Source organism: Dendrobates tinctorius, unplaced genomic scaffold, assembly GCF_039654945.1.
Source record: "Dendrobates tinctorius isolate UK_male_01 unplaced genomic scaffold, ASM3965494v1 ptg000019l, whole genome shotgun sequence".
Lineage (NCBI taxonomy): Eukaryota > Metazoa > Chordata > Amphibia > Anura > Dendrobatidae > Dendrobates > Dendrobates tinctorius.
The window spans coordinates 4,092,360-4,106,870 of NW_027361687.1; the positions used below are offsets into that span (position 1 = coordinate 4,092,360).

A 14,511-nucleotide genomic window follows, 5' to 3' on the forward strand; every position below is an offset into this window, starting at 1 on the left:
CATAGGTTTAGTTTATTATGGAGAAACCATTACTTCTGTTATTATGTAAATGAGGTGCTCAGAGTAGGTGGGTAGGGCTCCACATTTTGGAGCACCCTTTTTCCAACAGTTCTGCTGACTTGCTCCACCCCCGGTGCATTGAGCTATTGAGCAGAATTTTAACCCCTCCACGACAAGTCGATTTTTGTTTTGCTTATCCCCCCAACCACCTTTCCAATTATTCCATTTACAGTATTTTGTTGACAATACATAAGGGTTTATTTTTTGTGGAACAATATTTTTTTTTCCATTTGTTCCTCTAGGGGTAAAAATGTCTGGCATATGATTTACCAGCTCAGTGTGATTACAGCAATACCAAATATATGTTTTTCTTTATTTTAGTGGTTAAAAGATATATATAAAAAATTGTTTTTGTTTTGAAAAAGTTCCCTGTGATTTTTTAACTTGTCTGTGTGAAGGTTTGCTTTTTTCTGCAGAGCTGATAGTTTTCATTGATATCTTTTTGGGGTAATAAAAAATTTCGATTATTATCAATTACATTTTTGGGAGTTATTATGGTAAGTCAAAAAGGGCAATTCTGGAACTTTGATCATTATTTTAATTTGGTGGTTAGAAAACTTTTATGAACATGACAATCCTAAATATGTTTATTATTTTTGTTTTTATTTATGATTGAACTAGGAAAAGGGGGCAAATTTCATTCAATTTTTTGATATCTTGTTTAAAACATTTTTTTATGATTAATATATGAATTATTTTACAAACCCTAGCCTTTGGGTTACCAACATGACAGAGATGGGGCCTTCATCAGACCATCAGCTGCTAAGTTGACATCGGCACGCTCTGATGACATCGTAAGTAGGCAAAAGGAATCGGTGAACACTTTCATTCCATCCAACCAAATACAGCGATCAGTGATTGACAGCTGCATCTATACGATTAAACAGAAGCAATAAGATTCAGCTCATGTTATTGCTTTTACAGGCAGATGACAACAGTGTGCCATAGGTGGCATCTCTCTGGTATGCAGCGGGCTCTGCTCCTGAGCCTGCTCCATACACATACACATATACAGACTGTGAGCTACAGTTACTTGAGGGTACATGAGGTGGTTAAACTAAATGAACAGCTCATTTTAGAACAATACCCCTACAAGTATCTTTGATTACTTTGATACAGATTTTAGAACTGGCAGATTCCCTTTAAACTAATCCAGAACAGAATTTCTAAAATCTAAAAGGCAATGTTTCATAGTTTTAATGTTTTTAAGGGTGAAGATAGACTTAACATGATCCAGAGGAAGGCAGAAAACCCATGGGGAAAAAATTGCAGAGTCCAATGACCATAACCTGTAATTTATATTTTTCAAGAAAGGAGTCCAGACCCTCCTTGAACTTTTGTAGTGAATCACTCATTACAACATCATGTGGCAGAGAGTTCCATAGTCTAACTGCTCTTACAGTAAAGAATCTACATCTGTGATTATGATTAAACATTATTTCCTCTAGACATAATGGATGCCCCCTTGTCCCCATCGCAGGCCTAAGCATAAAAGGAACATCAGAAAAATCTAAACATATAACTCCTGATTCATCAATACTGGTAATGTTCTCACCCGTTTTGAGGTGCAGGAGTCAGACATTAAAGTAGCAATCCTCCTCCCATCAAAGTTTTCATCCTCTTAATTTACTGCAATCATCATAGTATATAGCACTGTGTACTTACAACTGCTCACTTTGCCTTTCTACCTTGTTAATTATTCTCTTTTCTCTTCTCTCTGTAGAAACAGGAAGTCTCTTGTCCCTGCATTTATTATTCCCCTCTTTAACGCCTCACCCAGTTTCTTCCTACTCCTCCTCTCTGCCAGGGACTTTTGCAGTGACTCATGAGTTACACAGTGGAAATTGACCTCCTGTTTCTACATGGAGCTTAGAAGGATTCAGATAGTCAGTTTTTAATCACATGATGTCATAGATCTCATGTAAAACAGAAGAATTAACCCCTGTCCGACATCGGGCGTAAATGTATGCCAATGTCCGACTCCCCCTGTTTGGTGCGGGCTCAGCACTGGAGCCTGCACCTTTCCAGGCACATCAGCTGATCTATACAGTTGACATGTGCCTGCAACATCTGCGGGTGAAATCGTGATCCAGCCGCAGCTGCGAACCCGTTAAATGCCGTTGTCAATTTCTGATAGCGGCATTTAACTAGCGCTTCCGGAAAGCGCTCCGGAAATCCTGCCCATCGGTGACCCTATCACGTGTTTGCGGGTCACAGATGGGTTGGCATGACAAACAGTGGTCTCCAGCAGACCTCTATGGTTGTCAGTGCTGGATTGCTATTGCTTTTTTTGCAATTTCACCACACTTGGAATTTTTTTGCTGTCTCCCAGTACAAGGATATGTTAAAACCAATGGTGTCTTTCAAAAATACAACTCGTCCCACAAAAAACAAGTCCTCACATGGCCATTTTGAAGAAAAATAAAAAAGTTATGGCTTTGGGAGGATAAACATTTTGATAAGAAGCTTTTTTTAAAACATCTTTATGACCTTTACCAGCAGACAGTCCTAGCCCTGCTACTATATCTAGCAAATCCCATATCTGTGCAGTGATATAAAAGGGGCTTCAGTCTTACCAGTCAGTCCTGTCAGCGTCACAGTTGCAGTAATGTCTCATATCAATGCAGTTTTCCTCTAAGGCACAGGCGCACTGCCCCGGTATAGAGCCTCCCCAGTCCGTGTGCCTCTCATTACCTCTTCCAATCCACCAGGTGAAGGGGGCACCATCTGCAAACATCCATCACACCGCAATATCACTGAATATATACATATTGTCTTTTAATGAGATAGTTCAAAATTCTGTAAATTGACTTTTTTTAAATTTTTGAAATTTTACAGAAAAAGAAAAAAATATTTAGGCATTTCAGATTTTTCACTATCATTTTCAGCATAACAACCATTCATATACTATATTAATAGGTCAACATTTTCAAATATATAAAGAGTAAAATCTTACAAACACAGACTCAGACAAAAGAAAAGGTGGGGTGAAGTGGAATGTTATTGTGGCACCCCAGGAGTTCAGTTGCCACAATGGCCTTGCCTCCCTCCAGGGGGGAGTGATGACATGCCTGGAAGCAAAGAAGGAATCCATTTAGCAGGTAGTTCTAGCATACAACACAGTTCCTGCTCCAGGCCAGTAGAGGGAGCTCTAAATCCTACTTCAAGCGAGCTGCTCTCTCTGGTCAGAAGCATGAAGTTAGTGGTAGTTAGTGCCTGAGCAGGGTTGAGAGAGGACATGCAGAGAGAAGCTGGGGAAAAGAGCCATAGCAGAGCTCACCCCCAGGCTTGAGCGCCAGAGACCTGACCCCGGAGTCCGAGGCTGTGTGGGTACTAAAGCTCCAGCAGCAGAATCTGGAGGACAGAAGACCACAGATCCTCTGTCCCAATTGATACTGAACGACACAGCAGCACGTGTGAGCTGGAGATGCCATATAGGAGCGATTACTGAAGTAGGCTACAGCTGTCTGTCATGCGAGTGGAGTTCTACCTAAGTAGCAGACAGAGAAGAACTTAAATAAAGTTCACAGCAGCAAGTACCTCAGAGAATAGTGCTAGAGAGGAGGCCTCACAACCCACCTGAATAAGGAGATTCCTAAATTGCTTTAAGGCTGACCGACTACTGAACCATCTGAAACCTGAGCCCTGGATTGTACCTACACAGCTCAGCAAAAGATAAAGGAAACTTCACTCTGTGTCCTCTAATTATTCCTGCGTCACCTATCCAACCCTACAACATCTATCATCATCAAATACAACATATTATCTATCACCACTGCCGTGGGACAAAGCTCTGCCCGTGGAGAGCTATACCAACTTTGCTGCATCACCATCAGTCCCAGAGGACCTGCACTGCAGCGCTGGTTACCTCTGACCAGAAACCACAGGTGGTGCCACAAACACTTTACAAACTCTTCATTTTTCCATTGCAAATATCCTCTTTTATTGGACGCCCAGGGCCACGGACAATATGTGATTACATTTCATCTCTTACCCCTCATTGTACATTGGCTCTTTGCCAGATCAGAACATGGGGAGAAAGCCCTGCAGAAGAAGTCAATAAGTCAGGGTAGAGTCTATTGTGGCATATGCCCATTTGGCTGCTGAAAAAAATTGATTAATCTAACTGGAAAGTACATTATGAATTTACAGAACTTTCATATAATGATTTAGGCTGGTTTCACATTTGCGTTTTTTTCGCGGTAATTTAGCGCTAAATAGCGCATGCGTTTTTTTTTCCTATACTTTGCATGGGATGCGCTTATGTGCGCATACACATGCGTTTGTACGCGTTTTACCGCGCATGCTTTTTTTGCGGTATGCGCTCGGGCGCACAAAATGCAACTTGTTGCATTTTTTGTGCGTCCGATTTGCCTCAAAAAAACGCATGCGCGCGCAATGCATTTTTTTTACAGCAAGACACCCAATATAAGTCTATGGGTGCGCATATGTGCGCATTGGCATGCTTATGTATGCGTTTTTTTGCACATGCGTTTTTTTTTGTTAACCATGGAATTTAGGGGTTTGGGTTAGAGTTAGGGTTAGTTAAGGGGGTTTAGGGTTAGGGTTAGGGTCAGGGTTAGGGTTAGGGTCAGGGTTAGGGTTAAGTATGGTTTGGTTAAGGGTTAGGGTCAGGGTTAGGGTTAGGGTTAGGGTCAGGGTTAGGGTTAAGTATGGTTTGGTTAAGGGTTAGGGTCAGGGTTAGGGCTAGGGTTAGGGTCAGGGTTAGGGTCAGGGTTAGGGTTAAGTATGGTTTGGTTAAGGGTTAGGGTTAGGGTCAGGGTTAGGGTTAGGGTCAGGGTTAGGGTTAAGTATGGTTTGGTTAAGGGTTAGGGTTAGGGTTAGGGTCAGGGTTAGGGTTAAGTATGGTTTGGTTAAGGGTTAGGGTCAGGGTTAGGGTTAGGGTCAGGGTTAGGGTTAAGTATGGTTTGGTTAAGGGTTAGGGTTAGGGTCAGGGTTAGGGTTAAGTATGGTTTGGTTAAGGGTTAGGGTCAGGGTTAGGGTTAGGGTTAGGGTTAGGGTCAGGGTTAGGGTCAGGGTTAGGGTTAAGTATGGTTTGGTTAAGGGTTAGGGTTAGGGTTAGGTATGGTTTGGTTAAGGGTTAGGGTTAGGGTCAGGGTTAGGGTTAGGGTTAAGTATGGTTTGGTTAAGGGTTAGGGTCAGGGTTAGGGTTAGGGTTAGGGTTAAGTATGGTTTGGTTAAGGGTTATGGTTAGGGTTAGGGTCAGGGTTAGGGTTAGGGTCAGGGTTAGGGTTATGTATGGTTTGGTTAAGGGTTAGGGTTAGGGTTAGGGTCAGGGTTAGGGTTAGGGTTAGGGTCAGGGTTAGGGTTAGTAAAGTCATGGTTTGGGTTAGTGTGAGGGGCCACCTAATGTTGGAAAAAAACGCAAACGCGGTAAAAACGCACTAAAAACGCATACAAACGCATTAAAAATGCTGCGTTTTTTTCATGCATGCTCATAAAAATGCTTGAAAAAAACGCAGCAGTTGTATGCTTTTGTATGCGTTTTTCAATGCGTTTTTTTGCGGGAAAAACGCGCTGCAAAAAAAAGCAAGTGTGAAACAGGCCTTAGCTTTATTTCCAGAAATGCAAACCATATAGTAAGGATCGTGTAATATCTGATGGTGCTAGCAAAGTGTATATAGCTTCAGTGACTGTGACATTGTTCATAAATACTCTGTAAGTAAGATCACTTATGAGACTGATATCAATGAGCAAATCAGATAGAAAAACTAAAAAAAAAGTCTTCACATACCAGCAGAGCCCGGTACTGATGATGGGTGAAGGATAATCAGGAACAACTGTTGATGAATTCTCACAACAATGCAAATACCAAATGCGCATTGTTCATCGGGACATTGTGAAAGAAGTGGGGGATTTGCATATTCATTGGGATAATGGTAGCATTAGTCATACATTATAAATGAAGCCACATCGCCTTGTTACTTGTTTGATTAATTGCTGCAAAAAAATCATTTCCCCTTTATCAGAAAGCGTTTATCAGGTAATATTGCATATACTGTGTAATATGAGCAGCTCAAGAGAGCTCAAAATGTAACTAAGAGCTGTAATAATAGATGTGTACATGGATACATATATACAGAATATTTTTCCAGGGTACTGGATGGTGGATATGTCACCAAGGTGGTTGGCCCTGGTAATAGAAAGTCTATACCAGTGACACTAGATTTTTGAGACAGTTTTAACTTGACTGGATTTTAGGTCAGGGATTCAGGAACAACCAAAACAGTCTGGGTGGGAAAGGTTGTTCCATGCCCAATAACAGCAGCTGGTTTAGCTCGCAGAGTGGAGTTTGACATGGAATTGAACAGAGGTGTGTTTGTTTGGTCAATGTGTTTATACTTGTACAAGTAAAAAGATCCAGCTTTCGAGAAGATGAATAAAAAAACGAGACTTTATTTCACTGCCATTAAAATATTATGACTGCCGTCTGTGCCCAAACAGGTAATACCGGAGGAAGATTGTCTGAGGAGGACCTGTGCGTGCTTCAAACAGCTCAGTGTTCATAGACTCAGGATAACCTCCACCTGCAGCCAGTCAGGTTTTTCAAACAAGCAAGACAGGTGAAAAAATTAATAAGAAACAGCAAGAAAATAATCAACATGGATAATACTTATATGCATAATAAATTAAATGAATATATACATAAATATAACATGTTGGTATTATGTTATAAATCCCCCCCCCCAAAAAAAAAAACACCAAAGAAAATTAAACATGACATAGAAAATTAATAGTATAGCATGAATTCCCTCTTGAGATTCAATCCTGCCGGCACGCATGTGTCAAAAAGAAAAATCCATAGTGCCTCTCTATCACGCAGTCGTTTCTCTCTATCACCACCATGGGAAAGTTTTTTAGTTTGCTCTATCGCATAGACTAAATAATGGGTAATGTCCCTATTATGGGAAGTAATAAAATGTATTGAAATGTTTGATATATTGCGAGTCGAACAATGTTGGACATCATACAGGGGTTCCCGTAGTTTATCTTTTAATTTCCTGGTTGTAGAACCCACATATTTAAAATTACATAATATACATTCTATTATATATACATCATAACTTGAGTTGCAGTTCAAAAATTCCTTGATTTTGTTTTTTTTTATTGTTAGCAGAATTAGAAAAAACGGAAACTTTGGAAGAATGAGAGCATGTTTTACATGGAAATTGGCCACGCTTATGATATCCCTTGATAGTTTGCCAATGGGTTTTATGGGGGATTTTTTCAGGACAATAAAAATGTGGTGATAAAAAGTTTCCCAATGTTTGTGCTCGTCTAGAGACAATTCTAATTCCATGTTCCAAGATGGTATCCATAATACGGTCATCTCTCAGAATATTCAAATTATGCTGGACTATGCTGGAAATAGATTTAAAATAGGTATTATGTATGAGAACTAAGGTAGGACAGCCAGATAATTTATTATTATTAAGGCAGAATTCGTTTGTTTTGGACTTCCTTGCTACTAATTTAGACTCAGAATTTATTTAGAACCGCATTGATTAGGGAGCTTCTAGCATTTATTATTAGTAATATTAATAGCTCTATCAATGGTCCAATCCGGATAAGTTCTTTTAAAGACGGTGTCTAATATTTTGAGTTTCTTTCTTGAATGACAAATCATCACTGCAGTTCCTTCTGGCTCGAGTGAGTTCACCTAAGGGTTTAGATTTGATAGTGTGAAAACCGTTTGCATTAAAATCGTGTTTTTTTGTTCGATAAGTTGAACTGGAGATGGTATGGTTAGGTTCACCAGCAAGACAAAGGTCTAAAAAAAAAATGGATTTTTCATGCGAAAAATAAGTGAATTTTAAGTTGAAGTCATTAGAATTCATGTAATCTATGAAAAGAGGAATGATATCACAGTTTCCCTTCCAAATCAACAAGAGGTCCTCTATATATCTAAAGTAGTGTTCTATATGATCAGAAAAGGGATTGTTGGTGTTATAAATAAAAATTTCATCCCACAATGCCATAACAAGATTGGCAACCGAGGGGGAGAATTTGGCTCCCATTGAAACACCACTGTTCTGTATGAAAAACCTATTGTTAAAGAAAAAATAGTTGTGTGACAATAAAAAGTCCAAAGCGAACTTAATACAGTCCTGCAGAGCCATACTAAAAGGACTGTATTTTCAGAGGTGGAAGTCTACTGCTGAAACGGCAATATTGTGCAGTATGCAAGTATAAAGAGAAACTACATCACAGCTAAGCCATGTCCATTTAGAGTCCCAAAAGACATCTTGGAGCATGCCTAGAACATCCTTTGAATCTTTTAAATATCCTGGTACACATAGTAATAATGGCTGCAATACAGAATCTAACCATTGCCCTAAGCGTTCACCCAATGAACCAATACCAGAGCTAATGGGACGCCTAAGGGGTGGAAAGACGTTCTTATGTGCTTTGGGCAATGCGTGTAAGATGGGAATAACATGACTATCAATATACAGATATTCTGATTGTTATTTTTTATTTTTTTTAAAACATATTCTACACCTCTGTCAATAATTAGTTTACATTCATTTAAAAAAGGAACAGTGGGATCATATTTCAACACAGCGTAAGTATTATCCTTAGAAAGCATATCAATAGCTGTGACGTAATCTGTTTCATTCATGATCACCACCGAGCCCCCTTTATCAGACATTTTAATAATAATGTCAGAACGTGTTTTTATCTTTTCCATGGCTTTTTTTCAGTGTTAGAAAGATTAGATTTGTAAGGATAACACTCATAATTGGTTAATAATTTCTTGATGTCTCTTTCCACATTATCCTGAAACCGTTCCATTGCATCCACATACCTCCCAACTTTTGAAGAAGGGAAAGAGGGACAAAGGCTGCAGCGCGTGCAGCGTGCCGCTGCAAATTGTAGGCCACGCCACCAACCACACTCATTTCACAACTAGTTACACCCATGTCCATGCCCAACCACACCCATTTAGCACTGCTGATCACACTGACTGGTACTGAGGGTACGGTGACTGGCATTATGGGCACAGTGGCTGGTACTGTGGGCACACAGAGAGAGAGTGAGAGAGAGAGAGAAAAAGAAAACAGAGAGAGAGAAACAAAGAAAGGAGAGCGAGAGAGAAATAAAGAACAGAAAGAAAGAACAGAGAGAGAAAAAAGAACAGAGAGAGAAAGAAACAGGGGAAAGAAAGAACAGAAAGCGAAAGAAAGAACAGAGAGAGAGAGAAAGGGGAAAGAAAGAAAGAACAGAGAAAAATAAAGAGGGGAAATAAAGAAAGAACAGAGAAAAAGAAAGAGAAAGAAAGAACACAGAGAAAAAGAAAGAGGGGACAGAAAAAAAGAACAGAGAGAAAGAAATAAGGGAAAGAGAAAGAAAGAAAGAAAGAAAGAGGGGAAAGAAAGAACAGAGAGATAACAGATAGAAAGAAAGAATATAGAGAGAAAGGAAGAACAGAGAGAGAAAGAAAGAGGGAAAAGAAAGAACAGAGAGCGAAAGAAAGAACAGAGAGAGAGAAAAAAGGGGAAAGAAAGAACAGAGAGAAAGAAAGAAAGGAGAACGAAAATAAAGAAAGAACAGAGAGAGAAAGAAAGAACAGAGAGAGAAAGAAAGAGGGGAAAGAAAGAACAGAGAGAGAAAGAAAGAAAGAGGGGACAGAAAAAAACCAGACGGAGAGCGAAAGAAAGAGGGGAAAGAAAGAAAGAACAGAGAGAGAAAGAAAGAGGGGAAAGAAAGAAAGATCAGAGAGAGGGAAAGAAAGAAAGATCAGAGAGAGAGAAAGAAAGAAAGAAGTAAAGAAAGAAAGAGAAAGAACAGAGAGAAAGAAAGAAAGAGGGAAAAGAAATAGAAAGAAAGAGGGGAAAGAAAGAACAGAGAGAGAAAGAACAGCGAGAGAAAGAAAAAAGAAAGATTAGAGAGAGTGAGAAAGAAAGAGAGGGAAAGAAAGAACACAGAGAGAGAAAGAAAGGGGAAAGAAAGAAAGAACAGGGAGAGAAAGAAAGGGGACAGAAAAAAGAACAGAGAGAAAGAAAGAACAGAGAGAGAAATAAAGAGGGGAAAGAAAGAAAAAAAGAGGGGAAAGAAAGAACAGAAAGCGAACAGATAGAAAGAAAGAACAGAGAGAGAAAGAGAAAGGAAGAACAGAGAGAGAAAGAAAGAGGGGAAAGAAAGATAGAACAGAAAGCAAAAGAAAGAACAGAGAGAGAGAAAGGGGAAAGAAAGAAAGAAAGAAAGAAAGAAAGGAAAGAAAAAAGAAAGAACAGAGTGAGAGAAAGAGGGGAAAGAAAGAACAGAGAGAGAAAGAAAGAGGGGACAGAAAAAGAAAAGAGGGAGAGTGAAAGAAAGAATAGAGAGAAAGAGAAAGAAAGAGAAAAAAGAAAGAACAGAGAAAGAAAGAAGAGAAAGAAAGAGGGGAAAGAAAGAACAGACACATAGAGAAAGAGGGGAAAGAAAGAAAGAACAGAGAGAGACAGAGAAAGAACAGAGAGAGAGAAATAAAGAAAGAAGTAAAGAATTAAAGAGAAAGAACAGAGAGAAAGAAAGAGAGGAAAGAAAAAGAAAGAAATAGGGGAAAGAAAGAACAGAGAGAGAAAGAAAGAACAGCGAGAGAGAAAGAAAAAAAGAAAGATTAGAGAGAGAAAGAAAGATGAGAGAGAGAAAGAAAAAGAGAGGGAAAGACAGAACAGAGAATGAGAAAGAAACAGAGAACGAGAGAACAGAGAAAGACAGAAACAGAGAGAGAGAAAGAAAGATTCTATAAAGATATTATAGCAGCCCGGCTCCCATTGTAGTGCCCAACTGAGCCTTCCGGTGCAGGACATATCATGATCCGCTCACATGGCCAGCATCCCCGATTCGAAGGCAATCCTGCTGTCCACGCTGTCGGAGGAGTGATGGATCTGAAGCATTCCTGGTTCCATCACATTCTCCTCATGAAATTCCCTCATTTCCAGTTAACTTCCAGCACATCACTTCCGGTGGACCATCATGTGTGAGTTTTAAAGTGCTCCTCGGGGCTCCACCATGTACTCCTGTGTCCATGGGAAAAGCCCACTTTGTATGCCTCGTACACACTTGGCTCCATTCCGTACATCACATACACACATGGCTCCACTCCGTACACACACGGCTCCGCTCCGCATATCCCATACACACGCAGCTCCGCACACCAAGTACACACACGACTCCGCTCCGTACACCTCATACAAGCAAGGTACCGCTCCGTACACACACGTGACTCCGCTCCATACACACGTGACTCCGCTCCGTACGCCCCGTATACACGTTGCTCCGCTTCATATGCCCCATACACACGCGGCTCTGCTCTGTTCATCTCATACACACACGGCTCCGCTACGTACACCTCGTACACGCACGGCTCCGCTCCATACACCTCATACACGCGTGGCTCCGCTCCGTACACCTTGTACACGCAGCTCCGCTCCGTACACCTCGTACACACGTGGCTCTGTATTCCTTGAACACGCGCGGCTCCGCTCCGTACTCCTCGTGCATGCGCGGCTCCGATCCATACTCCTCGTACACACTTGGCTACGCTCCGTACACACACACAACTCTGCTCCATACGCACCGTACACACGCGGCTCCACACACATTGGCTCAGCTCCGTACACCTCGTATACATGCGGCTTCGCTCTGTACACCTCAGACACGCGTGGCTCCGGTCTGTACACCTCGTACATGTGCGGCCGCACGGCCGTACACCGCGTACAGGCGCGGCACCGCTCCGTACACCTTCTACATGTGCGGCTCCGCTCCGAACACCTTGTACATGTGCGGCTCTGCTCCGTACACCTCGTACATGCGCGGCTCCGCTCCGTACACCTCGTACATGCGCAGATCCGCTCTGTACACCTCATACATATGTGGCTCTGTACACCTCGTACACACTCGGCTCCGCTCCATACACCTCATACACGCGCGACTCCGCTCCATACATATCGTACACACACAGCTCTGCTACATCCACCCTGTAAACCCCTCCTGACCCCACAGAGAAAGAGACCTGCAGACACGAAGGCCCCTGATCATGTGACCCCTGACTCCTCCCCTCCTGTGACCTCATCACAGGTCCTGTGCCCACAGGAACAGAACAGCCCAGCCACATCATTGCAGGCTGCGGTGGCTCTCTGGGAGGGCGAGGATGGGGACGGTACATGGGGGGACGTGGCGGCTCACTGCAATGCAGGAATAATAGCGTCCCGAGCGGGACGCGGGTGGGGTTTGTCAAAAGCGGGACTGTCCCGTGAGAATCGGGACGGTTGGGAGCTATGCATCCGTTCTGGTCTGAACAGGGTAGAATGTCAGATTTTTTATTTGTAAAGAAAAATAGGAAGTAAGAGAGATTTACGGATTTCAAGTGTGTCCAAATCCATGAGGTGCAATAGACTATGTTAATCCAAAAAAATTTTTGTCACGAAATTCATTTTCAAGATTAATTGACAGTGAAACATGTGATTCTTGATCATCGAAAAAATGTCTTTTTATGGTTAAATCTCTGACAGACTTGTTGATGTCTTTTAAAGGAGAAAAAAACGTCCAGATGGAATATGTAGGGACAAAATGAAGACCACGTGATAAAAGATTCACCTCTACTTCAGAAAAAGTAATAGAAGATAAATGACTGGTCCTGTTGTAACTCCTCCTTCTGAAGAAAGCTGGAGTGTCTGCGGTGTTTCCTACCTGCTCTTCTTGTGCGTTTTTTGAAAGAGAATAACTTCTGCAAGGTTTTCTGAAGTAACTAGACTGCGACTTGGTAGGTTTAACGTGACTATCAGTAGTAAAAGAAGTATCACGAGTAGAGTTGAGCGAAACGGGTCGAAAAATTTCAAAAGTCGCCGACTTTTGGCAAAGTCGGGTTTCATGAAACGAAACCCGACCCTAGGATGAGGTCGGCCACGAGGTCGGCGACTTACGCGCCAAAGTCGCGTTTCAAAAGTTTGTTTTGCGCTCTTTTTCAGCCAATCAGGATCCACGGACACTGTGGGCAACGTGATGACATAGGCAGGGGTCACCACCATCTTTCAGAAGGGCATGCAAGTGACTGGCTTGCTTTGGTGGGCGTCACAGGGGGTATAAAAGGGCGTGCACGCCGACCGCCATCTTACTTCTGCCGATCTCAGTATAGGGAGAGGTTGCTGCTGATTCTGTAGGGAGAGCGTTAGGCAAGGAAGAAGACAAAAAAACTGCTTCTGCTGCTAGCGATTTGGCCTGCACAACACACCAGTCACTGTGTGTGCAGTGCAAGGGGAGGCTATATAGTGGTGTATCAGTGGTGTTGGTTGTTGGGCTGCCTTCTAAGGCTTCCTGACATTCCTGCATTGCTGTTTACCCACTGCTCCGCAAACTGCTTTTTTAAAAGCAATCCCATTTTTTTTTTTTTGTCCTGCTGAGAAGAAAAAAAAACTGCTTCTGCTGCTAGCGATTTGGCCTGTACAACACACTAGTCACTGTGTGTGCAGTGCAAGGGGAGGCTATATAGTGGTGTATCAGTGGTGTTGGTTGTTGGGCTGCCTTCTAAGGCTTCCTGACATTCCTGCATTGCTGTTTACCCACTGCTCCGCAAACTGCTTTTTTAAAAGCAATCCCATTTTTTTTTTTTTGTCCTGCTGAGAAGAAAAAAAAACTGCTTCTGCTGCTAGCGATTTGGCCTGCACAACACACCAGTCACTGTGTGTGCAGTGCAAGGGGAGGCTATATTGTGGTGTATCAGTGGTGTTGGTTGTTGGGCTGCCTTTTAAGGCTTCCTGACAGGCTGGCATTGCTGTTTACCCACTGCTCTGCAAACTGCTTTTTTAAAAGCAATCCAATCTCCCTTATCCTCTAGTCACTTTTGTCACAGCTGTGCCATCGAGCCTGTGACATAGCGCTCAGATATCAGTGGGCCTCACACAACCCAAAAGTGTCCAGTGTCCACAAGTGTGTGCAGAAATTCAAAATCTCCCTTATCCTCTAGTCACTTTGGTCACAGCTGTGCCATCGAGCCTGTCACATAGCGCTCAGATATTCATTGGGCCTCACACAATCCAAAAGTGTCCAGTGTCCACAAGTGTGAGCAGAAATTAAAAATCTCCCTTATCCTCTCGTCACTTTTGTCACAGCTGTGCCATCGAGCCTGTGACATAGCGCTCAGATATCAGTGGGCCTCACACAATCCAAAAGTGTCCAGTGTCCACAAGTGTGTGCAGAAATTCAAAATCTCCTTTATCCTCTAGTCACTTTGGTCACAGCTGTGCCATCGAGCCTGTCACATAGCGCTCAGATATTCAATGGGCCTCACACAATCCAAAAGTGTCCAGTGTCCACAAGTGTCTGCAGAAATTCAAAATCTCCCTTATCCTTTCGTCACTTTTGTCACAGCTGTGCCATCGAGCCTGTGACATAGCGCTCAGATATCAGTGGGCCTCACACAATCCAAAAGTGTCCAGTGTCCAC

The 14,511-nt window shown here is 42.2% G+C and overlaps 1 protein-coding gene across 1 annotated transcript in view; it reads right to left on the reverse strand.

The window, feature by feature from the left end:
• Positions 1 to 14,511, reverse strand: part of LOC141082763 (contactin-associated protein-like 5) — a 581,387-nt gene that overhangs the window by 91,304 nt on the left and 475,572 nt on the right. Inside the window, exon 14 of the mRNA XM_073566679.1 lies at positions 2,637 to 2,787. Coding sequence (XP_073422780.1) covers positions 2,637 to 2,787 — 151 coding nt within the window. The remainder of the gene's footprint in view (positions 1 to 2,636; positions 2,788 to 14,511) is intronic.